The 25,118-nt window shown below is 50.6% G+C and overlaps 10 protein-coding genes across 10 annotated transcripts; 7 read left to right on the forward strand and 3 right to left on the reverse strand.

The window, feature by feature from the left end:
- CPAR01_12436 (uncharacterized protein) lies at positions 1-1,034 on the forward strand (the record flags this gene model as incomplete). Its single annotated transcript, XM_060496692.1, has 4 exons — positions 1-238; positions 315-526; positions 614-725; positions 883-1,034. 4 exons carry the CDS (start codon positions 1-3, stop codon positions 1,032-1,034), a joined length of 714 nt encoding a protein of 237 aa, XP_060344225.1.
- A 613-nt stretch (positions 1,035-1,647) lies between these two features.
- Positions 1,648-3,122, reverse strand: CPAR01_12437 (uncharacterized protein; the record flags this gene model as incomplete). Its single annotated transcript, XM_060496693.1, has 5 exons — positions 1,648-2,158; positions 2,229-2,700; positions 2,764-2,800; positions 2,861-2,956; positions 3,015-3,122. 5 exons carry the CDS (start codon positions 3,120-3,122, stop codon positions 1,648-1,650), a joined length of 1,224 nt encoding a protein of 407 aa, XP_060344226.1.
- Positions 3,123-8,516: 5,394 nt separating this feature from the next.
- Positions 8,517-9,140, forward strand: CPAR01_12438 (uncharacterized protein; the record flags this gene model as incomplete). Its single annotated transcript, XM_060496694.1, has 1 exon — positions 8,517-9,140. The coding sequence occupies one exon, from the start codon at positions 8,517-8,519 to the stop codon at positions 9,138-9,140; it is 624 nt and encodes a 207-aa protein (XP_060344227.1).
- Positions 9,141-10,032: 892 nt separating this feature from the next.
- Positions 10,033-11,837, forward strand: CPAR01_12439 (FAD binding domain-containing protein; the record flags this gene model as incomplete). The annotated part of the gene is made up of 2 exons (XM_060496695.1): positions 10,033-10,689; positions 10,740-11,837. 2 exons carry the CDS (start codon positions 10,033-10,035, stop codon positions 11,835-11,837), a joined length of 1,755 nt encoding a protein of 584 aa, XP_060344228.1.
- A 617-nt stretch (positions 11,838-12,454) lies between these two features.
- On the forward strand, positions 12,455-14,020 carry CPAR01_12440 (uncharacterized protein; the record flags this gene model as incomplete). The annotated part of the gene is made up of 1 exon (XM_060496696.1): positions 12,455-14,020. The coding sequence occupies one exon, from the start codon at positions 12,455-12,457 to the stop codon at positions 14,018-14,020; it is 1,566 nt and encodes a 521-aa protein (XP_060344229.1).
- A 1,216-nt stretch (positions 14,021-15,236) lies between these two features.
- CPAR01_12441 (short chain dehydrogenase) lies at positions 15,237-16,031 on the forward strand (the record flags this gene model as incomplete). Its single annotated transcript, XM_060496697.1, has 1 exon — positions 15,237-16,031. One exon carries the CDS (start codon positions 15,237-15,239, stop codon positions 16,029-16,031), a length of 795 nt encoding a protein of 264 aa, XP_060344230.1.
- Positions 16,032-17,058: 1,027 nt separating this feature from the next.
- CPAR01_12442 (O-methyltransferase) lies at positions 17,059-17,858 on the forward strand (the record flags this gene model as incomplete). Its single annotated transcript, XM_060496698.1, has 2 exons — positions 17,059-17,534; positions 17,594-17,858. The coding sequence occupies 2 exons, from the start codon at positions 17,059-17,061 to the stop codon at positions 17,856-17,858; spliced, it is 741 nt and encodes a 246-aa protein (XP_060344231.1).
- A 3,330-nt stretch (positions 17,859-21,188) lies between these two features.
- On the forward strand, positions 21,189-22,950 carry CPAR01_12443 (gamma-glutamyltranspeptidase; the record flags this gene model as incomplete). Its single annotated transcript, XM_060496699.1, has 2 exons — positions 21,189-21,565; positions 21,630-22,950. The coding sequence occupies 2 exons, from the start codon at positions 21,189-21,191 to the stop codon at positions 22,948-22,950; spliced, it is 1,698 nt and encodes a 565-aa protein (XP_060344232.1).
- Positions 22,951-23,183: 233 nt separating this feature from the next.
- CPAR01_12444 (uncharacterized protein) lies at positions 23,184-24,055 on the reverse strand (the record flags this gene model as incomplete). Its single annotated transcript, XM_060496700.1, has 2 exons — positions 23,184-23,626; positions 23,692-24,055. The coding sequence occupies 2 exons, from the start codon at positions 24,053-24,055 to the stop codon at positions 23,184-23,186; spliced, it is 807 nt and encodes a 268-aa protein (XP_060344233.1).
- Positions 24,056-24,624: 569 nt separating this feature from the next.
- On the reverse strand, positions 24,625-24,950 carry CPAR01_12445 (uncharacterized protein; the record flags this gene model as incomplete). The annotated part of the gene is made up of 2 exons (XM_060496701.1): positions 24,625-24,723; positions 24,837-24,950. 2 exons carry the CDS (start codon positions 24,948-24,950, stop codon positions 24,625-24,627), a joined length of 213 nt encoding a protein of 70 aa, XP_060344234.1.
- Between the last annotated feature and the right edge of the window lie 168 nt (positions 24,951-25,118).

Raw genomic sequence — 25,118 nt, forward strand, 5'->3', positions numbered from 1 at the left:
ATGCTCTTACCAACACTACCCTACTGGGACTTGAGTCTTGACAATACTGCGGAAAGCTTCGTCAAGTCGCCAATCTTCGACAACATATACGGTTTCGGGGGTAACGGGCCGTATATCGAGGATATCAGTGATGACGAGGAGTTCCCAGTCAAGACCCCCGCGGAAAGTCCGGGAAGGAGTGGAGGAGGATGCATCCAGGAGGGTCCAGTTGCAAATCTCACGGTTCCCATAGGTCTTGGTGCGTTGTGAATTTCCGCAAACCACAAGGCTTCTGCCCCTGCCCGGCATCTGCTGACTTCACATCCTGGCAATAGGGTCCTCCGTTGAATCGCACCCCAATTGCCTGCGTCAAGATTTCAGTCCCACCCTCGTTGCCAGTGCCCTGAGAGACGAAATCATTGACCGTGGGCTCTCTGCGCCGACCTATGGCGAATTCAACTCTCATATTCAGGGCTACAGTTTCGAGTTTGACGGCCTGACTCTCCACGCGGGCATGCATCTTGGCATCGGCGGTGCTGTTGGCAAGGTACGTCTGATCAGACGATGATCCTTTCCCTTTTTACGGCCCTTTTTGGTTCTTTATTTTGCTAGTTGTGAAGTTGTGTGGTCTGAGGAAGCTAATGGCCAGGACCAGAATGCGGACATGTACTCCTCCCCCGGCGATCCACTCTTCTACTTCGTCCACGGTGCACTGGACAAGATCTGGAACGACTGGCAGCGACGAGGTAAGCATCCTTTTCTGCTCACGAACTTGACTTTCGTTTCAGTGCCACTTGTGAACAGACCAAGACACTTGGACAAGCGGCTAGGCGCCCCGTTTTCCCCAGCATAAGAAAACGTTAAAAGGAGTCGTAGGCTCGATCTTGCTAACGATGGTCATAGACTGGCCCGCGCGCAAAACCGCTATCGGTGGCCCGGACACCATGTTCGCGTACCCTTTCAACTTCTTCGGTGACGTGCCGTACGAGAACAACACGTTGCAGTACCTTCTCAAGTACCCCAATTTTGGACAGGTATCCCCATTAGCGACGTGATGGATATCCACGGTGGTCCGTTTTGCTACGAGTATAACTTGTTTGAGCTATCAACTATACCATCTCAGTCTAGTGTGTTACAGCGGCTTCTGCACTCTAGTCGCAGCATCCGATTATACGAATCCGTCGTACAGCGACCAATAGCCGCCCAAGACTGATGAGCTACATCGGCCGCTGTCCTAGTGTGTCGAATCTTGGTTGAGCCGCCGCTGGTCTGGGAGGAGAATCCGTGCACAAGTTGAGGCGCGGGCTATTGCGGTTTAGGGTCTGGCAGACAAAAGACAAAGACAGCCACGGTGGTCGATGTACTCGGATAAAGTTCCACTACTGAATCAACATCGGAGGCATCCCCATTTGTCCTAGCTTGCGATTGCAAGTCGCTTAAGACGGCAATATTGCGGCGACGTTGTCTGGAGAGTTCCCGAGAGTCAATCGAATCCCATACCACTGCTAGATTATGTGTGGGTGAGGGGATGGGGCACTCATTATCACACTCCAATGTAAGCTTAAGTTGCATTACGCACTTCATAGATAACATGTGCTTAGAGAATGCTCAATCCGATGTAGATACATCGCCAAGTAATTCATGAAGGTGAAATGGAACTTTTATTAATCATGGTCTCAATCGACTGCGTGATGGGGACGGGACGAGACGATCATGTGACTCCTGGTCGTCCGCTATCCTCTTGAACCCTTCGGAAAATAGCGACATTTCGCTCGGCTTTGTGTGAAGTCCCCTTGATTCGACCTCAACTTTTGTTGACCTCAACGGGGACTCATTGATACACCATCTCTCATTTACCTCGACTCCTCCATACGTCTTGCTCGGTTTTTGTGGTGATGGAAAGTCGCATAGCTCAGCGGTGGCCTCCTCGTCACGGAGACTGCTGAGACGGCGTATCTCCGATGTAATCTCGATCTCTTTTGTGATAAAGATGTGGCCGATGCTACTCTGTAGGGTGGGCCAGAAGACGGGTAACGAGGCGCAAATCGTCGCCAAGTTGATCTCAACCGCAGCGAGAACGATGGGCACGCAGCCGTACCAGCTGGGATCGAGGGTCGGATAAGTGCCCGCTCTCGAGTGTGAAATGCCGATGAGACGGAAGATTCCAAGAACGTTCACGCTAGCGAAATCGAGTCAGACGGGAAGTGTTCGCTTTGAGATGGAAAGGAATTTTAAGACGTGGAACTTACAGAACACCCATGGTGAACAGACCAAGCAGGCCCAAGCGCGACTTCGTCCGAGTTCCAGCCTCCAGGAACAAGGGAATAGGTATCGCAAATACAATCAGGTCCAGTGCAACATTCATTCCGACGTGGCTTTCAAAGCTTTTCGCAAAGATAATGGGGTCGCGGGAGCCAAATGCCCATCGAGTATCCGTAGTCGATGAAAGGTCCCAAAAGGCCGACACGGGAAGGCAGGGGATCCAGGCAATGAAGGAGTAAGCTACACCCCATAGTGCGGTGATGTAAATGACGATAATGGTAACGATTCGAGACTTCGTGTTGCGTTCAAACATTCGTAGATATTGAAACAGTAAGGCCAATTTGATGAGGGCTGTTGCCATTGGGTATGCGCCGTTGCAGACATAAAAGGCTTTGATGAAATTTTGCATGCCGTTAACTCCAAGTAATAGAAAGTGCTTGCCCAGCCCATAATCCGTGGCTGCAATGAAGAGTTAGAGGACCTTTCTTTCGTAGGTAGGCGCCATAGAATGAAGACACTTACCCACGCACGTTGCTATAGATAAAAGCAGGCTTGTGAGCTGCGGGCAAAATGTTAGACATTGAAAATAATGCGAAACGGTTGCCTGATAGCTACATACCAAAGATAACACAACGAAGAAGTCATCCCATCCCGGACACCGAGCAATAAATAACCGGACATAGAGTCGAAAGGCACCGCATATCCAGGCGACAAGCTGCGGTAAATGGTCAGAAGCTGGAATTATCTGGATGTGGTTCATGAGCATCAAGTACCAGAAAGGAAACGACCATAGCCAGGACCGCAGGTCGTTGGTTGAGAACTGGCACAGGGTCTTTGAGGTTGTCGGCTTTGCCGAGTAATTCAAGTATGGAGCCGCCCATTTTCTACCAGGGTTCTCGAGATCGGGGCCGTTGCCGTTTGCATACTCGGGGGGGGGAGACTTCGAATTCCGTAGGTCGAAGTCCAGCTCGCGGGTAGATTTCGAATCGGAGTTCTCAGCCGTTGGCCAGCAAGAGTCGGCGGATGGTCAAATAAGACAACTCATTCGGGATTAAATGGAGACAACCTAGAGGGGTTGGAAAGGTTGGACAAGAGCGAAGGGGGGAGGGGCAGCAATGATAAATGGTTCCCGAAATCAAGCCCTCCGTCGAGCCGTTCTCGAGATGAACCTGACTGGGGGTGTTTGAGTAGCTCCAGAAAGTGGTGCGCGCAACACCCTGCAGTGCGGTACCTCGAGAAAGCCGTCAGCTCCAGGGCCCCTGCACACGTGGTATGTGCATTCCGGAAACGGGTTCGGACACGGCTAACCAAGTGCCTTTTTGTTGCTGGCGAACTTGTTTCACCTGATGCAGATAGCACTGGCGTTTTGCGTGGACAAAGACGGTCAAGATCGCTCATGGCTGGCATTGGGACGAAGGCCTCAAGGTTCGAGGCTTCCTTGCCACTCACTCTATGTTAAGTCTTGTTCAGTGGACTGCGTAAGTACATGCAGGTTTACATGGTACGAGCTGAGGTGGTCTCGTCCCCGTCGAATCTCTCTCTCTTCCTCTCTAGTTCTTGCTCCTCGCAAATCTCACCCTTGGAATGGAGACTCGATTCAGTTCCCCAACTTTCCCACCCAGATGAGAGAGACTCCACAAGCCGATCAGCCGATCAAAGTGCGAACAGGTCAATAAGAAACGCCCTGGATAATTAAAAATAAATGGCAAACATGCGTAATTTTCGGCCAACCCAAAATTGCTGCTCACAGTGGAAATGTCTTGGTGTTTGCTTCTGCGCCCTCTCTTCTTTTTTCTTCCATACCGCTCACCGTTGCTTCTCTATTCCTTCTGCAGCGTTAGACGTTTTTATTGGAGTGGCCCCGAGCGTGCAGCATGCAGATAGACTTGGACATGTTTGAAATGTCGTGCGTTTTTACCCCATTCCCATTTCTTCCACATCTCCTTTCACAGTCGTATTTCTTCGCTTAGACGATAAAGTGACAAGCAAACACTCATCACATCATCATAAATCACAAAGGGGTTGTGCGGACGGACTCCTTGGCTATTCCTGGAAGGCAAATGCAACATGAACAGCCATCGTCCCGTCTTTCATCGCAGAGGCGCAACTTGTCGGGGACTTCGCCTACCGACTGGCCTTCCTTTCTTGGATTTCTGCCATTTTTTGAGGGGTGGGAAACAGATGAAGGGACGAACAACACACACAAGACACCAGTCTTGTTCGTTGCATCGGCTCCCCTGCAGGACCACCATGTCCAAACGAGGGGAATTGGCGTATCAGCATCGGGCAAGTCGAGCCTGGAGGGTTCGCTCGGACAGCCGCGGCGTCGGACCGTCTGTGGCCAAGGCAGTCCGGGGTCTTTCTAAGAGCCCTCCGTTCAGGATCTACGGCTAGCTTGAGTGGAGATCGCTGGATCAGTGACGATTGTCTCTGTGCTTACTCTTCAATCGCATCCGGACCATGTTTCTTTATTACCTACCTACCGGCTTCCCGGACTTGCCTTTTTCTTTTACTGCCGGCCCAAATGGTCCTAGAAGGCTTTCGCTACGTCGATGGACAAGACTCCCTTGGTGAGACATGCTGAGGGGCCGCGGGATGATCGACATCCATTGGTAGATCTGGCCAGACCAGAGAGCTTTGGCCACCGGAATAAGCAAGCTGTGCAACGCTGGCACTGAGCTGGCGAACTTGGCCTGGGGATTATCGATAATTAAGCGTCGTATCAAAAGTTTGGGCGCTGTCACGATTGATTTCCCACTCATGGTAAGTCGGCTCTCACTTGGTCAACTACTATTGCATGAAACAATCACCGGCTGCTCATAGCAAAGAAAACTCATGGCAACTCAATCTACATCTGCTAATTCTGACCTCTGCCACGGAGAAGATGCCAGTTCTAGCTAAGCATGCCGCTTCAATTCAGCCAGCTCGCTTCCGCATGGCCTCTGCGCAAGCCACCGTAGTCCTCCGGCACCGTTGACTTGGGTCCAGCGATAACTTTAGCGATATACCTAGAGAGCTGGTTCGATTCCAACAATCTGGAATTCCTCCGAGTCAGATGCAGTTTAACTCGTCTGACAGTGAGTCCATTTTGGGCAGGGATTCAGCCACATCTTCTTTGAGAAATCGAGATTATCGTGCGTCGGGAGGCAGCATAGACTTCCTCTGAGAACGGTTTGGCATCGGGAAGCGCCCCGTGAATTGTTTACAAGAAGACGCATGAGTCGAACTGGGTTCACCAATACATCGAATGAGTTTATGGTTAGACTTCGATGATCGATCATGTTGGCGTAGCTCAGCCTTGGCCGGTGCCACTTCCTGCCTCTGCGAGCGTGATGTCCTGGCGCCGGCACTCCATATGACAGGCAAAAGCCACCGAAATCATCCCTGAAAAGCGCCTCATAACCTTCAGATTCTCGTTAATGGAGTCGGAACATCTCAAATGTTTCAAGCACAGAAGATCACGTTTGTGTGGATGGAATGGTGCATAAAGCCATGCCGACGGGATGCCTTCAACACAACTGATGAACATTGAAGCCAGTAATAGCCTATTTAATAACGATAATTACTGTCTTCACTATTCATCGAGTCCTTGGGCTCAGAATCACAGCCGCATCCGGCTGTTGCCAGCATATTGTCTCGTTTCATGATGTCTCTCACAACAACGAATACACATGTCAACAGCAAGCCACCACCCAGATGCCTTTGCCTCACGGACTCCGACTGCCACGCGACGTTCAGGTCATCAGGCTATCCTGACAGCACCACAAGCCAGCCTCACCAGAGACTATGGCATTATAGCCTACTCTCCTTTGCCCGATTTGTGAATCCGATGGAGTGTGGCATCGGCCGATATTGGCCAAAGCGTTATCGACCTTCCGGCCAGAATGAGGTCTGGCTCGTGTTCGTGGCGCCGGGGCTGAGAGTCCGGCGGCTGTGTCGGTTCGGACCCACGTGAGCTAGAGACTCTTCCGGCCGAAAGACCTTCAAAAGAATAAGTTCCAGGGTACTAAGGCTCCTCGGTCGGCGGAAATCGCATCCGAGGATTGTGGTTCGCGGCCTGATTACCATGACCGCTGGCTTATTCACATAAGAACCGCATCGGGGATGGATCAGGGCATTATTCGTCCTGCTGCGGCCCAGCAATCTGGCATCGCGACGCCAAGGGCGCTGCTGCCAATCCTGCACTTAGACAAGAGCGGCAGGCAGACGTTCTACTTTCTCCTATTGCCAATACTTGTAGGAGAGTCCATACGCGTTCTTTGGGAGAATTCTCGATGGTAATCCCACTAGGTTTCCTGCTTCATAATCCCGACCCGGAGACGGTACGGGCACCGGAACTAAGAGCCTGCCTCGCCGAAACAAAGGTGGCGGTGAGCGAGGTCATATTGGTCCACTGAGCGTTTGATTCTGGATCAAAAGTCAATTGCGTCAAAGGCTCGAAATCAACGCCGAATCAGTGGCACTCTCAACGATTTGTCTAATGTTTGATTTCATGTTCGGGGTTCCGTTTCCGTCAACAGTCACCACGATTTCTAAGGGAGATTGCTCCCGTGGGGTTCTGGCACAACAAGATTCCAGAGCTATCCATGTCGAGGTCCTTGTTCCTCAGTCCCACTTCGATTCGGCTCGAAGCGCGCTGGGTCGACGCGATCTAGTTCTTCAGGGTGCATCTTTAGTATCCGGCGCTAGCATCTACAGGACCTCGCATCATCTCATCTAACCTCCCACGTAGCCTTGACTATTGGGTGACTTTACGACTAAATAATACAATTACTACGTACTCAACAATACTTCATCGTCCCAGCAACCACAGAGTCAGACTTTACAGAAACAGAGACCTTCTGAAAATCATCTAAAGCAACGCCCATGCAACTTACCTAGAATGCATCTTTCGATGGAAAGGCTGCACACCGTTGACTTACCTGAATAGTGCCAAATAGTCTGAGCTTGAGCTCACTCTATGTGATATCCAGACATGCCAAACAACGATACTTCTGCTTTATTCTGGTTGGTGTCCTTTTTTCCGAAACAGTACTGCTAAGAATACTGTACAGTTCAAAACTCAGACAAATAGGCTTCAAGACGCCTAGCATGTTACCGTAGCCCAGGCGCAGATTCATGAGGACCTGAGTCAGGAAGCTCATGCGGTGTGAAGGCTCGAGGAAATGGTGAAGGCATAATCTCGCGCTTACCTCAAGAGATGAAATTTTGTAACCTACCACAGGTGAAATGCAGAAATTCCTCAGGGTATCGCTATACTCCAACCTGAAACGCACAGATGCAACTGGAAGTAAGAATGAATGCCCTCTGGGAAGAAAACCGGCGGACTCGGCACACCAACGAGAGGAAAGAAACGCCCAAGGTACTTCAAAAAAGCAAGTCCCTAGACTTGCTACATAATGCCAAATTCCGCCGGGTCGCCTATGTGATCACAGATCAGGATGATCCGGGAGTACTCCTGCTGGCGGAATGCTGCAGTGATAGGTCATGAGTAGCAAAGATCGCTCAATGTCGGCACACACAGTCACAGTTACTACTTCTCAGATGGAAAGTTTACATGCTGAGGACATGAAAGTGGCTTCCAGAAATAATTTCACGGAAGTTTCTATTTACCAGAACCGGCTACATGATGCATCCGTCTCTCGGGTGTGGCTACGCGCATACGGGAGAGTAATATAGGGCAAGCTTCAGCAACATTGGCTCGGATTCCTGCCATGAATTCGTGATCGTGCTTCATCACCAAATATCACAGGCTTTCAGCACGTCTTACAATTCTTCATTCCAGTGTTGAACTGCTGCTGGAGCAAGCCCCCTATTGATCCCTCACACGTCTATGTACTATTAAGAATTGCTACACCCGTGGTCTGACCATAATTGAGGGTACCTTCGCGGCTCAGTTTAACTTTTCGAGTTCAGCCACCTTATCTACCTTAAAGCATGCGTTGAACGTGTCACATATCATGACGCTGAGTGGCCAGCTTTGGCTTCCATCGTCTTGATCTAGGTTACAGAGTGCCTTGGTAAGGAATTCGATTCGCTGATTCTGTCTCCGCCACTACTTGAAGTTGCTACATAAGGCGACGAGGCTATTTGGTATGTAACGCGTCCCTCATCAGACAAAAGCCTCCGGCTAGGGTGCTATAAATTGTAATCGTTAGCCGGACGCAATCTAATCTCTTTCACCATTTGCACCCCCGAAAATACTATCTGAACACTCCAATAAGACCGATTTTATTGCTCATTTGCTACCCAAAAAAAAAAAAAAAAAAAAAACCATGGCCGTCGCCTCGCCTCAAACGGAGACATTCTCCGTCTTTCTGCAGGGATACCTTTCACGCCCTGATCACTTCTTCGAAGTAGTCTCGCCCGGCAGCAATCCGCAACCACCCAACCTGATCCGAAAACGATTCATCTTCAAACAGGCCTCTTTTAGCGGATTCACGACCGATCTCGATCCGAGTTTGAACCCCATGCATGGACAGATTGGTCTCTATGTCTCAGGCTTGACGGACCCAGAGGTCCAAAAACTAGACGACTTTACACGGAATGTAGTCATGTCGACATGCATGAAAATGCAAGGCAAGGTGTCACTCATGTGCAACCACGGAACGGTCTGTATGAGGGAGGTTACTCTTTGGTTAGGGATCCCGAGGAATCAAGTGACACAAACCTCGAACGATATTCAGAATCAACAATTTGCTGGTCACGGAAGTGGACCTAGGGCCGGAAATTCCAGCAACATAGCGGACCAAGCAGCTCAACCCTGGGATGGATTCCAAAACCAGATCGACAACGGGAATGGATCCTCATCATCCTTCGGCAACGTTCCAAATAGTACCGTTGGAAACAACAGCCAAAACCTGAGCCAAGATCTCAACGGCGCTGCTCGGGCTGCTTGATTTCCCCGCATCTCACGAGTGCAGCGTCAACTTCATGGTTCAAAATGATCTCAGCTAGAATAAGAGCCGAGCGAACATACGCGATCATACACGAAAACACACGGAGTTGTCAATACACTCCAAGTCGGACATACCTACGAAAACCACAACATATGCCGAATGTACGCCATAGCTTTTGAGTTATCAGTTTCACAAGAGGAAAGGGGGCTTAGTACCAACTTTCGCAATGGATTTCCAGCTTTTAATGACTGCGAAGCAAGATGATTCAGATCAGACGACCACCACGCAGCAAATGCAGTAATCCTTTCCTCGAGTTTGGACAGTCTATCGGTGTCAGGGTAGATTCAAAAAATTGATATGAAATGAAGTCTTTCGCAATTCGTGTGATTCCCCCCTCTATTTCTAGGTATCTCAAGCACAAGAGAACTGAACCGTATAACGATTCTTACTTAGGCAATATGATGTGAGTAAGCCTGGATGCCCGCGACTTGCGAAGTCTCCATGTGAACCGTTGTATCAATTGCCGACGTGGAGTATCCTGGAGGTTTCAGCATGGACGAGTCCAGACTCAGATACGAATTCAAGTTGACGCTGGTCAATAGCGTGGAAATTCGGTACGACGCTGACATGCTACGGAAATCTCCTCTGTTTCTAGTGAAGATCGTCATCTTGGCTTAACATGACAGGGGAACGAAGACGAGGGCTCGCCATTCTCACTGCAACGCTAAAAAAGAAATCCTCCCCGCACTTTTCATTCCCAAAATCTATAAAGAAGGTTGATTACGAAGTTTCCATCTTAAAACGCGGCATAGTGTCTGAATCTTCATCCAAGATTCGGGGCCGGCACCTGCTACACTTTTATGCATGACAGCTCTATCAGCGCAATTAAGCCATGGCTCCTCGACTGTCAGCGATACTTTTGTACGCTCTGGTGGCTTCAGCAGACATCGCACCGGCTCGTTGCAAAGTATATCCAGGTGACATCTCCTGGCCCTCTGACAAAGCCTGGGCGGCTCTCAATGAACGGGTAGAAAACCGCCTCCTTAAACCACGACCGCAGGCAGCAGCATGCTACAGTGGCGCCGAGTACGATGAGGCCGCCTGTGCCAGCATGACGGCCACGTGGACGAACTCCTACACCCACCTTGATGACCCTATCGAAATGTTCTCGCCCGTCTATCAGGGTCTCACGTGTTTGCCACCCAACATTTACGACTCTGGCAACTGTACCATGGGTGGATTCCCGTGGTACGTGATTAATGCCACTTCTGCCAAGCACGTACAAGAAGGCGTTAAGTTTGCCAAAGAGACGGGTGTGAGACTGGTAGTCAAGAATACAGGACATGACTTCTCAGGCAAATCGGGTGGTGGAGAGTCATTGAGTATATGGACACATCACCTGAAAAGCATTGAATTCATCGAGAATATTACCGACGATACAGAGGGATACTCTGGTCCTGCTTTCAAATGTGGCACCGGTGTTCAAGCTTTTGAGATATACAAGGTGGCGTCTGAATACGGTAGAGTTGTTGTTGGTGGCGAAGGACAGGTGCGTTGACCAAGATAGTACTGAACGATATTGGAACTAACTTTTCCTAGACTGTTGGGGTGATGGGAGGGTACATACAGGGTGGAGGCCATTCTCCCCTGAGTTCGATATATGGTACTGGGGCAGACCAAGCCCTGGCCTTCGAGGTTGTGACAGCGGACGGAGACCTTGTGACTGCAGACCACAGCCAAAATCCTGATCTATTTTGGGCGCTTCGAGGTGGTGGTGGCTCGACCTTTGCTGTAGCAATCTCGGTCACAGTCAAGGCCTTTCCAGACGTTCCCACAACTGCCTCGGCGTTCAAATTCTCTACGGCGGACGGTCTGTCCAACGAGACTTTTTGGAGTGGTGTACGCAGCTACTTCGACTCTTTTATTCACAACGCCGACAATGGCACGTACTCGTACTTCCTCTTGTTGCACAACAACCCAAGCCCTGGGAATTTTCTCTTCCAGATGACGCCCTTCTTCGCACCCAACAAGACAGCAAAGGAAGTGACCAGTTTGCTAGACCCATGGTTCACCAAGCTCAACGATCTCGGGATTAGGTTCGACCCCAATATCACAGAATACCAAAGCTTCTATCCTGCCTGGAAAGACTTTTTCCCGCTCGAGGTAGTCGAGAAGGTAAACGTTCAAAGCGGTTCGCGTCTCTTTCCCCGCAAGAATTTCGAAAGCGAAGAGCTGAAGCAGGCCACTTTTGAAGCTATCCGCACATCCCTCGAGACTAATCACGTCTTTGTTGGATTCAACATCAAGGCCATCAGTCCCGATGACCCAGACAACGCTGTCAACCCAGCCTGGCGCGAGAATATCTTGTTCGCTCTCCAGTCCGTCAGGTGGTCCATAAATGCCACCGCGGAGGAAATTTTAGAAGCCCGCAAAGGTTTCACTTTCGGAGATATGCAGCGGTGGAGAGATGTCTCTCCAGGTGCTGGCTCATACCTTGCTGAGTCGGACAGGATGGAGCCGAATTTCCAACAGTCGTTCTATGGCGACAGCAAATACCCTCGGTTGCTGGAGCTGAAACGTAAATGGGACCCTGAGGATGTTTTCTATGCTGCGACTGCTGTCGGTAGTGAGTTCTGGGAAGTTGTCACCGAAAATAAGCTCCCCCACGAGAATGGAAGACTGTGCCGGGTGGTTTGATAATCCGGGGGAGAAAGCAAGCAGCATATGCTCGAATGTCTATCGGTATTTATTTCTACTTACCTTCTTCAGACACAATGTAGCACACTTCAATTTATTACTGTGGCAAGTAAGTAGTGAGACGATGGATCCGATCCCTCCAACCGCTCTCAGTGCTTCGCCTATTATCGCCCAAAAGTCGCCTGTGTGTCTAGGAAACCGAGAAACTATAGGAGATAGGTGCATCACTGAAAGGTGTTTTGAGTCTGTTCGATCCTATCGGAGCTACCCTTGAATCCATACCCATCCGATTGTTCTCCAGTTAAAACTCCCGGTCAGGATGAAGCCATACATGTAGACTGAAGGTTTGAAGTCTACCAGCCAGTAAGGTAAGGTACACTTGTGCGCCGTCTAACGGCCAAACTCTCTTGCATTCCAAGGAAGAGGTCCAGGTTTCTGACCCTATAAGAAGCGCTCTCCCATCCTCTATTAGTCGCACATCAATGCTCAACCCATCCTCCATTCACATTTCCATGCCCTGAGATATCCGTTTGAGCCACGCAAGTCTGCCTGCAAGTAACAGACTTGAAGCACATTTCTGCCATTGTTTTTGGAAACCCCTGGACGATAATCTCGCCATGGATATCAATTCAACTATAGCTTCTATTCCGAAGATGGATATCATGCCGCCTACTATTGAGGAACAGGCAAACCTATGGAACTACACTGGCCCCGAATGGAATTGGACAGATTCAGACTGGGATCACATCTACGGCGAGCCCATTGGAATATGGGAATCATTGGCCAACCACTTTCTCGACCATATCCGGTCACAGAGATATCTGATTCAGACAGACATACTCTTCTACCCAGCTCTGATCTACATTCTTAACTTGGCTTCTCTCGCAATCGCCTTCAACTCCAATGGCCGATATCGCACAGCCTTCGTCGGTGCATCCCTCGCCTTGGCAGCCGCTATCATTCAACAAGTCTCCAACCTACCAATCTTCTACGCTGTCAAGATCACCCTTGTTCAGGTACTCGTCATTCAAAACATGGGTGCAGCTGTTATGATGCTATGGGAAGATATCGCCGTTACTCAAGAGCAAAAGAAACTTCCTTGGGGACAACGCATCCTCGCCACCTATAAACTCATGTGGAACGCACGCTTTGTCAACACCAGTCGTCCGGCTCCTGTCCTCCACTTGATCATGGCAGACGAAGAGCGCAAGAGGCAGCTCGCAGAAGCATCCATCACAGCTACGATCGAAGAGACATCCGCCGAGAAAGCCACCATCAACAATGAAAACTTGGATCAGAGCTCGGCTGAGGCAAACAACAACAAAAGTGTGCTCGAACGGATCAATAGTTCCCGTTACTTTGTACTTCGAGTCAGCCATAACGCTTGGAACAAAACCAGCCAGCTCTTTGCTCGCTTTTGGAACTCTCTCAGTCCAAGAAACCGCTGGATCATGGCTACGATAGCCAAGATCACTCTCATCTTCATCTTGGAACGTGTCAAGGACTACGTTTGGGACACGTACGCCTGGTATTCCCATGAAGACATTGCCCCCCACAAACGTTCTTACTTCCGCCGTCTCCTTCGAAATGAGACCGACCTACGGGAGGTGGTTATCCGCTGCTACTTCGCCTTCGAGGGCGTTTGGGGCGCTTTCTACTGGTACACCTTCATCCACTCAACCGTCGCCCTTTTCTTCGTAGCGCTTCACATTGATGAACCCGAAGAGTGGCCTCCGGTCTTCGGCGATATCCGCGAAGGCTGGAATCTCCGGCGCTTTTGGAGCAAATACTTCGATCGACTCATCTACCGCACCACTAACGGATTGGGCGAGATGATCTTGACTACCCTTGGCGTAGGTCAGCGACCTTTCCGGGGAAAGACTCGCTGGGTCCTGAATGGACTCATCTTCTTCCTTAGTGGTATCTTCCATGCTGGCACTGAGTATATCTGCGGAATCAAGTGCCACGTTGGTGTGGAGGTCTTGTGGTGGATGTTGAACTACATCGCGATGATCATGGAAACGGCCTTTCTCTATGGCCTTCAGACTTACTTCCCTCGGTTCTATCATAAGATGAGTGGAAGATTTGGGAAGTCGATCGGATACTTGTGGCTGTTTGCGTTCCATTTCTATGCCAGTCCCAAGAACCAGTTCATTGCATTGAACTGTCTGCCGCCGTTCTAGTCTCAGGGCACTGGGTAGTATGTGGCTCTATGGAAAGTGTCGGGAATGCTTGACGATTAGACGATTAATGAGAGATGAATGCTTCGAGGGCATGACATTGTAGTAGTGTTGGATAATAACATCCAGTACGATAGGTCCAATAAGGAAATCCCACACAATCACAACATGATCTTATACGCGCTTGTGGAACTCCTCGTTCAAGTATGTTATGTGCCATCACGTAGACGTATGTATTCAGCTAGCTACTCAAAGGCAGCCTTCCCCTTTACTTCATCTTCGAGCGACCTTCTGGCAAGACCCCGGATAGCTTTTCATACTTCTCTGCGGCGGTCTCCCTCAAGTCTCTCCGGGCGTTTAAGGTGGTAAGGTTCCCAATTTCTCATACACAGGTTGAAGTCAACATCTGGAGTTTCAACTGATCATAGAGGTCCCGGAATGCCACACACGAATGCAATTGAGCTAACCCCCGCATCTGGGGCCAGCATCGGAGTTAGCTTGACAGGTGCCACTGCGCTTGACACCGTCACCTGAACTAGCCTAGCGCTAAGTCACGATCTTCCGGAGCTTCTCATAAACATCTTAAGAAGCGCTTACTTCTGCGCTTGGAGGATTATGTCGCATTTTGAAAATAAACCAAACATACAGATGCCTGTTCGGCGGGTTAGAGACTTCGACTTTATCCAATGATGCAGTTACCCTTCTCATTTGCTGCTACATACCATTCGTGCATGCTGTTCCCAGCCTCCACCGTGCATTGGGCCTGATTTGCAATTGGCAGCCAAACTCACCTGTGCATGCAAGCCAACCTCGCCAGTCAAGGGCTTGAGTAGTAAAAACTGGTGCTGTTCATCGTCTCCCGAACTGATGTCCGTCACGTACAATATTTTCCACCTAGAAAAGTTGGAGTATCGGGTGTTGCAGGCGTCCTAGTTCACTCTAAGTGTATTATGAACGCCGGTAGCTGCATGTGAAATCTCTCGCCTCGAAGCACTAACCCCAGAATTGACTTACAAGGGTCGGTTAGTCACACACACACTTGACTTAGAGTCACACTTCAAGAATACGCCATGTACATCCACCTCGACTCACAGTAAAGGCCGACCTTCTACCGTACTTACTGTCACATAAAGTCGATAACTCTTACATCTTTCATATTGATTCCTGTCATTTTGGTTTCTTTTCTTACTGAACAGGTAAGATCAGAACACTCTGGACAATGGCGAGAAATCTCAGCACTCTGCCGACCTACCTCACCCGCCTCTTCAGTCTGGCGGGCAGAACAGCAGTTGTCACTGGTGGTAGCTCAGGAATCGGAAAAGAAATTGCCCTCGCCTTAGGTCAAGCCGGCGCAAAAATCATACTCATTGCACGGAAATCACAACCTCTAGCAGCGACAGTCGATCAGCTCACACAACTTGGTGTCCCCGCGACGTCCATCACGGCAGACCTCGCCAACCTAGCAGACCTCAACCACGCCAGCGCTCGCATCAAGTCCGCGCACGGCATACCAGACATCCTCGTCAACGCAGCAGGCGTCAACAACCGCCCGCCATTGTCACGAATAACACAAGGAGACTGGGACTACACCATCGCCGCGAACCTAACTGCCCCGTTTGCCTTAGGCCAAGCATTCGGCCCGGGAATGGCAGAGCGCGGAAGCGGACGCATTATCAATCTTGCCAGCCAGCAGTCATTCCGCGCATTTGGTAACAGCGGTGCTTATGGTGTAGCAAAAGGCGGTTTGGTGTCGCTTACGCGCTCTCAAGCCGAGGCCTGGTCACCGAGCGGGGTTCTATGCAACGCCATTGCGCCGGGACTTGTGGACACTCCGATGACGGAAGAGGTCTTTTCGGATACGGAGAAGGCGGAGACACATGCGGCGCGGACAATGACTGGGCGTAATGGCAAGGCCGAGGACTTTGCCGGAGTTGCCATATGGTTGGCGAGTGATGCGAGTGCTACTGTCACAGGGCAAACCATTTGCGTCGATGGGGGGTACTCGGCCCATTGATCTGACCTGATCTTTCACGCATTGAACGCTCTACTTCGAGCATCTCCTGCAGTATTACAGCACATATACTGTTTCAGCTTATACAACCATGAGCAGAGGCTCATGTTGACGTCTCACTAAAGAGACCGTTCCTGGCAAATCCGCGGGGTCCATGAGAAACAACATTGGGTTATACTTCGTCTGATTCAATATCCGAGCTTGGCATACGCAATCCCCTTTCTAAACTCCCATCAACCTCCGATGCAGTGGTGAGTGGAATTTTGGGTGATCATTGTGTTCGTTTCTGTATAGTAACTTATGGATACCTTCGCAGTTGAGGCATTGAGAATAGAGATTGAACAAGCCAATTATGCTACTTCATCACTCATGTTCAGATCGTCAAAGTCGCAAATGTGGCGGGATCACTGACATGACATATTACAAGCGTGCTTCACCGTTACCATGAGTCACACCAGACGTGCATAGTATTTTCAAGTCCTCTACATGATTGATTTCTTCCGGTTGATCATTCATCATGACTCTAATTATAGTGTATTCGTAATAGAAGTAAAGCGTGTGATTTTAGATTGCGGCGTATGAGGAAGTACGAAGGGACAGTTCTGTAAGTTGCCACGGAAGTTATGAACTTCTACACTATCGAGACCACATATCGAGAGAAGAACGTACGCCCCCATCATCGCTGTGATGCTGCTCTCGATATCGAACGCCCATGAACCCGGCAATGAGATCCTGACTTGGTTCGGAGATATGCACTTCAGTATGGACACCCACTTCGTGTTATACTGAGTTCATCTGTTGCGCCCCATCGGTTTCGGACTCGCCGGGGGCTTCCTCTCGTAAACGCGAGAAGCACGAAGACGCGGGAGCCACACACCATCATTTTGTTTGATTCATAAGATGCAGAGAACTCTATATCAACTCACTTGGGTTGTATAAAGCCAGTGCGCACTCAGCAGTATGAGCCGTAAGACCTGCTACCTAGGATCGCTACCCTATTGCTCACTTTTAGAATATCAACATTCCAGAGATGTCTTCCATCACTGAGCTGCTTTACGACCTTGTCGGAAAGCTTTCTGCTCTCATTGAATCCCCATTAAAGCAATCTGAGATGAATGAAAAGATTACACAAATTACGGAACGGGTCATCGCTGCTGCCCGGCCTGATATGCCCGACTGGACTACAAGGGTCAATGGCTTCGGCGAGTTCGTTGCCATGAAGCTTTTTATTGATTGGAACGCGTTTGAAGCAATTCCTCCAAGTGGAACTATCTCGTATAAGAACTTTCCAAGAAGCTCAGCGCTGACAAGTCTTTGGTTCGTAAGTGAAAACCAAGAGCTCCGTTTTGCGCGGCATACCGAAGCTAATTACATTGAAGAACGGATTGCATGGCATCTGATTGCGCGTGGAGTACTGATACAAGTAGGTGAAGAGGAGTTGGCACATACCGAGATCTCCAAACGCTATCTTCCAGGCTTGCCGGATACAGTCGTGTTTAGTTTCTGGTAAGAACTCACGTAGACCTTATCTGAGTCATGTTCTTTCAGTGCTAAAAGGGGTCTAGGTATGAGGGAACTATTGTGCCTTCCGTGAAAATGCCGGAATACTTCGCGAAGTACGGCCGCCGAGAGCCAGATTCTGAGATCCGAACACCACTGGCCTTTGGATTTGGCCAGCCAGAGATGACGCCGTACGAAGTTTACTACCAAGAACCAAAGAGAAGGGACCAATTCCAGAAAGCCATGCAAATGGCACAATATGCGGCCCCTTTCACCGGCTCGTACAACTTCAGTTGGATCAAGGAGAAAATCCGAAACATGGACGAGTAACGGGCAGTACTTGTGGACGTTGGCGCCGGAAATGGCCACGTCACCAAGGCCATATTGCAGGAAAACTCATTCATCCCAACGGAACGCGTCGTTCTCGAGGATAGAGAGGATGTGCTTAATCATGTAGCCGCAATGAATGATCCGTGGCTGAAAGATGCCAAGTTACAAATCCACGATTTTCATACGAGGCAGCCTATCAAGCGTCAGTACTTCATTATCCTGTCCAAACTCACAGAAACCTTGACTCATGGCTTCTCACAGACGCTCTGGTTTATTGGATACGTCGATGCCTACATAATTATGGCGATGAGACTTGTGTCAACATACTAATACACATCGCTGAGGCCATAGCATCCGATAGCAGGCTTCTCATTGCCGACAACGTCATACCTAATCCGCCTCCGATTTCAGAATGCATGCTAGACTTTACGATGTTGAATATTGCTGGCAAGGAGAGAACGGCCACTGCTTTTAATGACGTCATCACCCGTGCGGGACTGAGAATGGTAAAGGTGCATGGTATGGATAAGAAATTACAAGTTGTCGAGTGTGTCAAGGCTTGAGAATGTGTTTGGGCCTTCAGCCATGGCTTGAGGCTAGGACTGGTGATGTAATTCAACATTGAATATATTTAGTCGTTCAACTAGCTTTTGGAATGAACTCAACGGAGCACACATAATTGTTTCCGAGATATGTAGATATCCAAACGAAGGACCTTCAAATTATATGGGTTGTCCACTGCAGTTTATCTTGAAATATAGTAATTACTGGTATACGTCGAAGTTCCTGATAGCTCTCGAGTCAACTTACCTAGATTCGCTGCAATATCTCCGTGGCATACGTCGGTCTAAGTTGTAAAGATATTAGAGTGCCTGTATAGTTTTGTGTAAGAATTGCTGACTCATGATTGTAGCCGTAAGCCAGTCACCTGCAGTGTGCTCCTTTGATGTAGGATATCCTGGTTCAATGACAATCAGGTTCGTCTCGTCTAGTTATATCTTTGTCACTGTTAGTACTAGTAAATACTCCCGACAAACTTAACTACTAAGTACCGAGAAATTGTCAATGTCAAAACCAACTCGAAAACCGCTCTGCTTCTCAACAAGTTTCAACTTCGACGTCACCCACTGCTTCGGTACCTGGGATAGAGGAGAGTCGATTTTCGTCCAAAGACTGGCTTGAGTTCAAATCTCAGGGAGACCCCAAGAGCACCCTAAAGATCTCGGGTCCCATACTGAGAAGTTTATGAATGCGCGAAGGCAAAATGATCAGGATCTGCAAGTCTGGCCAGGAAGCACAGCTTCAACGACGGGCTTCTCCGATTCCGATACGTAATCTTTACCAAAGACTCTTCTCAAACAATCAACTCGATATTGTTCTATTCTGACTTGAGAGCTTTAAGCGAAGCAATACCTGTATCTTCTCTTACGCGACCTCATCCTGGTTTGACGTGCTAGCCAACAGCTTTCAAATGGGTCCGCTGGGAGACAGTTAATATGCGGACCTAACCTTAACTCCCCCCACAATCATGCCCTTCCTGCAGAGTGAATAATTGGTCTCGTTTAGCCATGTACTGTTTCTAAAAACATCTAATCGTCATACTTAAGTCAGAATCTCTTCAAGTTTCCCAAAATACTTATTTAGGGCAATGCGGGGCCTCCTTTAGGTCATATTCAGCGGACATTGTCTTCATTTGGGTGAGCATAATTGCCCCGTCATCATCCCAAGTTCGGAAAGCTTGTGATCACCGGTGGTATTGGGTGGTAGAACCACAGAGTGCTGGGATGTGAGGCAGCTCGTAGGATGAGGGCGCACTGGGTCGTTCGATCAGTCAGAGGAGCATGTCACTAAGATTTGTTTGCAGAGCGACCTACTCTACCAAGATATTTAGAGACAATTTTACAATTGCGGCCGCGTAGTTTCGTTACACACGTGCGGCTGATGGTTACTAGATTCTTGGTAAACTTCAAATGCGGGTTTCTCGGAACTTGTGTGGAGTCCGTTCACCTGTGTATCGCGATTGCAAACAGTAATGGCGGTAAATCATGGTTCAGATTAAGTTAAATCTAGCTTATATTACTGCGAAAGTGATGAAAACATTCAGACTCAATCTCAAAAGCTTCAGCTGTGAGGTTAATGGGGTGTTGAATTGTTTGTTAGCCTGCTACTCAAGATTGGCATTTGCTAGAGAGTTGAGTATAGCGAAGTCATTGGTTCCATCATCGTATGAGGAGCACATAGATAAGTGCAGTTATAGATACTAGAGTACATGAAATGACAACAATCGAAATATAGTAATAAGTTTATCTATGGAACCGCGCGTGCAACCAACAACTTGACAGCTCAAGCAATGATAAACTGTAAGCTTCGTTATCTTGGCGCGCCGCGTACCTGTCCCATCCGACCCACGGTGAACTGGGATGCCTCCTCCCGGCGATACCGGGGTTGCCGTGAGCTATCCGGAATTGGCAGGAGAACTCAGGTGAACCCCGCCCTATTGTTTGCGGAGTGGATTCCTCCCGGCATTTCGCTCGATATTTCTCCAAAACATTTCCCTCTCTCGGTCTTCCCCCTCAGATAACCAATGAAGACTCGGATACTGACAGTTCTGACTTACTGTTTGCACGCCGAATCCCAGCCACTCACGCACTTGACTCGCTGTTTCTTGGCTCCATGTTGGCTTCCATGCAGGTTTCCTGCAGACTGCCCGCGCTAGTGGCTAGGTACAGAGTCCAGGACTCCAGAGGTCGCTGATGCTTTGCAGTAACACCTTGGTAGCTCACCGAACTTTGAAGCTCGACGTCACGAACCGGGCCGGGCCCTGCTGCTGAACGGCGAGGCGGACAGGCACACACGCGGGGAAGCTAGATAGAACGTGGGACGATTTGACACAGCATCTTTCAATTCCGCAATCGGGTTTTCCCTATCTACGGAAACGGGGCACATCTGACATTACCAACGATTGCGATAGGGTACAGCGGCTGCCGTTGGTGATCTGCAGGCTACCGAAATGAAGCCATGAGCCTTTTCCACGTTCCCCCCAACCTGTCGGGTCCATAACCTCCTTGGTTTGTGGGCGAAGTCGGCGAGTCTGCTCGATTGCGCCATAGAGCGTGAAGTTTTCCGTTCATATTAAACGTTGGCAGCTTCTTCTCGTGGCTACCTTGATGGTTTCCTGTTTCTCTCGGTTCTGCCAGGCCGTTCTTGGTCCCAATACTGCTGCTTGCTTTCCCTTAGGACCTCTAGTCACACCGTGCTGTTCCTTCTCGACGAGCTGTGAATTAGACGAGACACCTTGCGAAGCTTGTTTGAAATCCCTGTCGGCTCATCATGAAGTTCTCCCTGACTTCCGCTGCCCTCGCGCAGCTCCTGCTCGGCATCACCATCCAGTCCACCCTCGCGGCCCCGAGCCACAGCACGACCCCGAAGCTGGGTGCCGTCGCCTCAGAGTCCGACATCTGCAGCAAGATCGGTACCGAGCTCCTCAAGAAGGGCGGAAATGCTGCCGACGCGACGGTCGGCACCGTCCTCTGTGTCGGTGTCGTTGGCATGTACCACAGCGGCATCGGCGGCGGCGGTTTCATGCTCGTGAGGTCGAGCAATGGCACCTACGAGTTCATTGACTTCAGAGAGACGGCCCCGGCCGCCGCCTACGAGAACATGTACACGAACAACACGAGAGCCAGCTTGTACGGAGGTCTCGCTAGGTAAGCTGAATCTCTGCGACAGGGCAAACAAGCGACACCAAGACTGACCTGGCGATTTTCTCAGCGGTGTCCCTGGTGAGCTCCGCGGCCTGGAGCATTTGCACAAGAAGTACGGCAAGCTGCCTTGGTCAAAGGTAGTCGAGCCTGCGGTCAAGGTCGCCCGCTATGGCTGGCGCGTCAACGAGGACTTGGTCAGATACATGAAGTCAGTCACCCCCAATGGCAACTTCCTGACCGATGATCCGTCATGGGCCATCGACTTTGCGCCGCACGGCACCCTCCTCAAGCTCAATGAGACGATCACGCGCAAGCGCTACGCCGACACGCTTGAGGTCATCGCAAAGGAGGGCGTCAACGCCTTCTACACCGGTGCCATCGCCAACGCGACCATTGCCGCATTGTCAAAGTCCAACGGCACCATGACCATGGCCGACCTCAAGAACTACACCGTCGCCATCAGAGAGCCCGCGCAGATCTCGTACAGGGGCTACAAGCTCACGGCCTGCAATGCCCCCTCCGGCGGCATCGTCGCCCTCAGCGCTCTCAACATCGTCAGCGGATACGAAGGGTTCGGCGACCCGGCCTCGCGGAACAACACCGTCCACAGACTGGACGAGTCCATGCGCTTCGCCTACGGCCAGCGCACCGAGCTCGGCGACCCGTCCTTTGTCGACGGTCTCTCGGCCTACACCAAGAGCATGATCTCCCCCGAGGTCGGCGCCGAAATCCGCTCCAAGATCTCCGACTTCCGCACATATAACGTGTCCTACTACAACCCAGAGGGCATTGAGTCCCTCGAGACCCCGGGAACCTCGCACATCGCCGTCGCCGACGCCAGCGGCATGGCCATCTCCCTCACCACGACTGTAAACCTCCTCTTCGGCTCCCAGCTCATGGTCCCCGAGACGGGCGTCATCATGAACGACGAGATGAACGACTTCAGTATTCCCGGCTCCAGCAACGCCTTCGGCTTCGTCCCCAGCCCGGCCAACTACGTCCGTCCCGGCAAGCGTCCCCTCTCCTCCATCTCCCCCGTCATTGTCGAGCACCCCGACGGCAAGCTCTACTTCGTTATCGGCTCGGCCGGCGGCAGCCGCATCATCACCGCCACTATCCAGAACATCCACAACGTTCTCGACAGGAACCTGACCGTGTCGCAAGCCCTCGCCGAGCCTCGCTTCCACGACCAGCTGACCCCCAACACGGCTGCTTTCGAGTACGCTTACGACAACAGCACCACGAGCTACCTTGCGAGCTTGGGCACGAATGTCACCTGGGCTGCACCCGGCGGTAGCACAGCGCAGGGTGTGAGGCTGCTGCCGAACGGCACGTTCGAGGCAGCTGGCGAGCCGAGACAGAAGAACTCTGGTGGATTCGCTGTCTAATCACGTTAAAGTAATTGTAGAGTAGCTTGTCTAATAATGTAATAATGTCTTCAAAGCGCCCTTGTGTGAATTCGGCCACAAGTCTACCAGGTCAAGTTCAATGCACCAAGTGAATTTTACAATACCATGTGAGTGACTTTTGCTCGAGTCTACTCGGGTATACTTAGAAATAATCAGGTGGAGTTGCGTTGGTGACCATTTACTCACTCAAGCTCCAGACATCAACACGCACATCACTGTAGCTCAGCCAACTGATGCCTCCTAGCTTTTGGCTCAATATGCATCTCCCTCACAGCGCTCCTGGCTTCCAACTCCGGCTTGGCATAGTACTCCCCCGCGCCATGAGATGCTTCTTGACTCCCATCCAATTCGCCCGGATGATTGACTTCGTAAACAGGGCCATGCGCATCCCGGCCAGGTCGCAAGCGCTTCTGTCGCCGGCGCCACAAGAAGAAGGCTGCAGCACACAGGGCAATAGCCACGAGAGAAGTACAAGCGCTCACGGCAACAATCGCACCGGTGGATATGCCAGAGTTGGTGGAGTTTGAGGTAGCCGGTGATGAAGACGACGTCGGTGACGCAACACTCGTGAGGCCACCAGAGCTAACTGGTGAAGCAGACGCGGTGTCCACCGCCGAGGTCGCAGTTGCAGATGTTGAGGTCACTTCAGTTGCAGCTTGAATATCTTCACATCAGCATGGAGTCACACCAAATCGATGATCGAATCAGGGCAGCACTCACAAGTAGTGACTTTGTCAGTCTTTTCCATCTGACAATACGCGTCAAACACGCTCGTCGCGCTCTCAACCTCGACCCCAGACCGTCCGCAATTCTTCGCAACCGACGTCGCAATAATCTCCCTAAACCTGTCGGAACTCGCCGTGCAGAAGCAGCTATACGACGTCGTCTTCCCGCCATCACCGCACCCCGCCACCATGTCCCGCACAATGGAACTGATGGGCGGCTCGGCACATGACGGCAGTGAATCGTACCCGTCGGCCTGGTTGAGGTAATACGTAGCGTGCGCTTGGCGGAAGCCGCTGAGCAGCAGAAGCAGACTGCAGATCAGGTATCGATAGGCATTTTGCTCGAAGGAGGCCCGCATGTTTCCGTTCGTTCGGCGGCGGCCTGGCTTATTGCTGGGGGGGACCTGTCAGCAGGAATAAGGTTTGAACCTTGGTTACAAGTAGAAATTGGACAGGGGCTGGGTTTCGGGGCAGTGAACTCGACATCTACTCCGCGGAGAGCGTCAAAAGGGGAGAAGAAGCATTAAACCAGGAGCAAATTCACTGGGGGCTTTCAGGTCATAAGTAACTTCTCAAAGAGGAGTTGCTCTTCATCAGCATCGTGACTGAAACATGGTCGCCCATTGCTCCCTACGGCAAGGGGGGCAGATATTCCCGCCTTCAATCGGCCAGGGTATTGACGCTCTCGACGCCACGTGTATAGCGTGCTTGTGAATCTGCTCACACGCTGTTAGGTATCCGCACCCATGGTGTTCATCAACGAGGAACAGCATGCATCCTCCATGGTCCATTCCATTACCTAGTTGATGGTCCAGAATTGGCTCTGTCTTAGGCGTCACTCACCAGGCAAACCGTCGGTGGTCCTATCGGTGGTCAATTTCCACGAAGCGCGGGGCTTTTTCCCAAAGCCTGCAGATTGTCTCAACCCTCAGCCCCTTCTAGAGACAGCTAACTCCATCTGAGGCAACTGCCTCAGTACGGCTGAAGTGCAAGACAAAGATAAGCCACTCTTCGATGATGAGTCTGCCTGCCGCCGACAAATGAAATAGCGACGACTGTTGTTTTCAGTAATTGAGAACGTTAAGCTTTCGTAGTGTAGGAACTTCTTTCTAGCTCTCTTCTAGTCTATCCGTATGTGACGTGCTGAGCAAGGGACCAGGTAGGAGGAGGAGGAGTGGGTTCTCGCGTTGCAACGTTGGAAAGCACGCGTGCAATCGACTTTGACCGGGCCCCGAAGCCCCCTTTTTGTAGCATAATTGCCGATCTCGGTCTTCGCCGCCGATACCTCAGCGTATTTTCTCTCAAGAAGCAAGCATCTTCCAGGTAAGACAGGGCTGGCGGCACAAGGACGCTAGTTAGGCAGGCTGTGAGAAGCTGAGTAGAGTTGACTCTGTTTGGAATGCCAGCATGCCGCGCGATCCA

The sequence above is a fragment of the Colletotrichum paranaense genome, assembly GCF_030867605.1.
Source record: "Colletotrichum paranaense strain IMI 384185 chromosome Unknown Scaffold_11.1, whole genome shotgun sequence".
NCBI classification, from domain to species: Eukaryota; Fungi; Ascomycota; class Sordariomycetes; order Glomerellales; family Glomerellaceae; genus Colletotrichum; species Colletotrichum paranaense.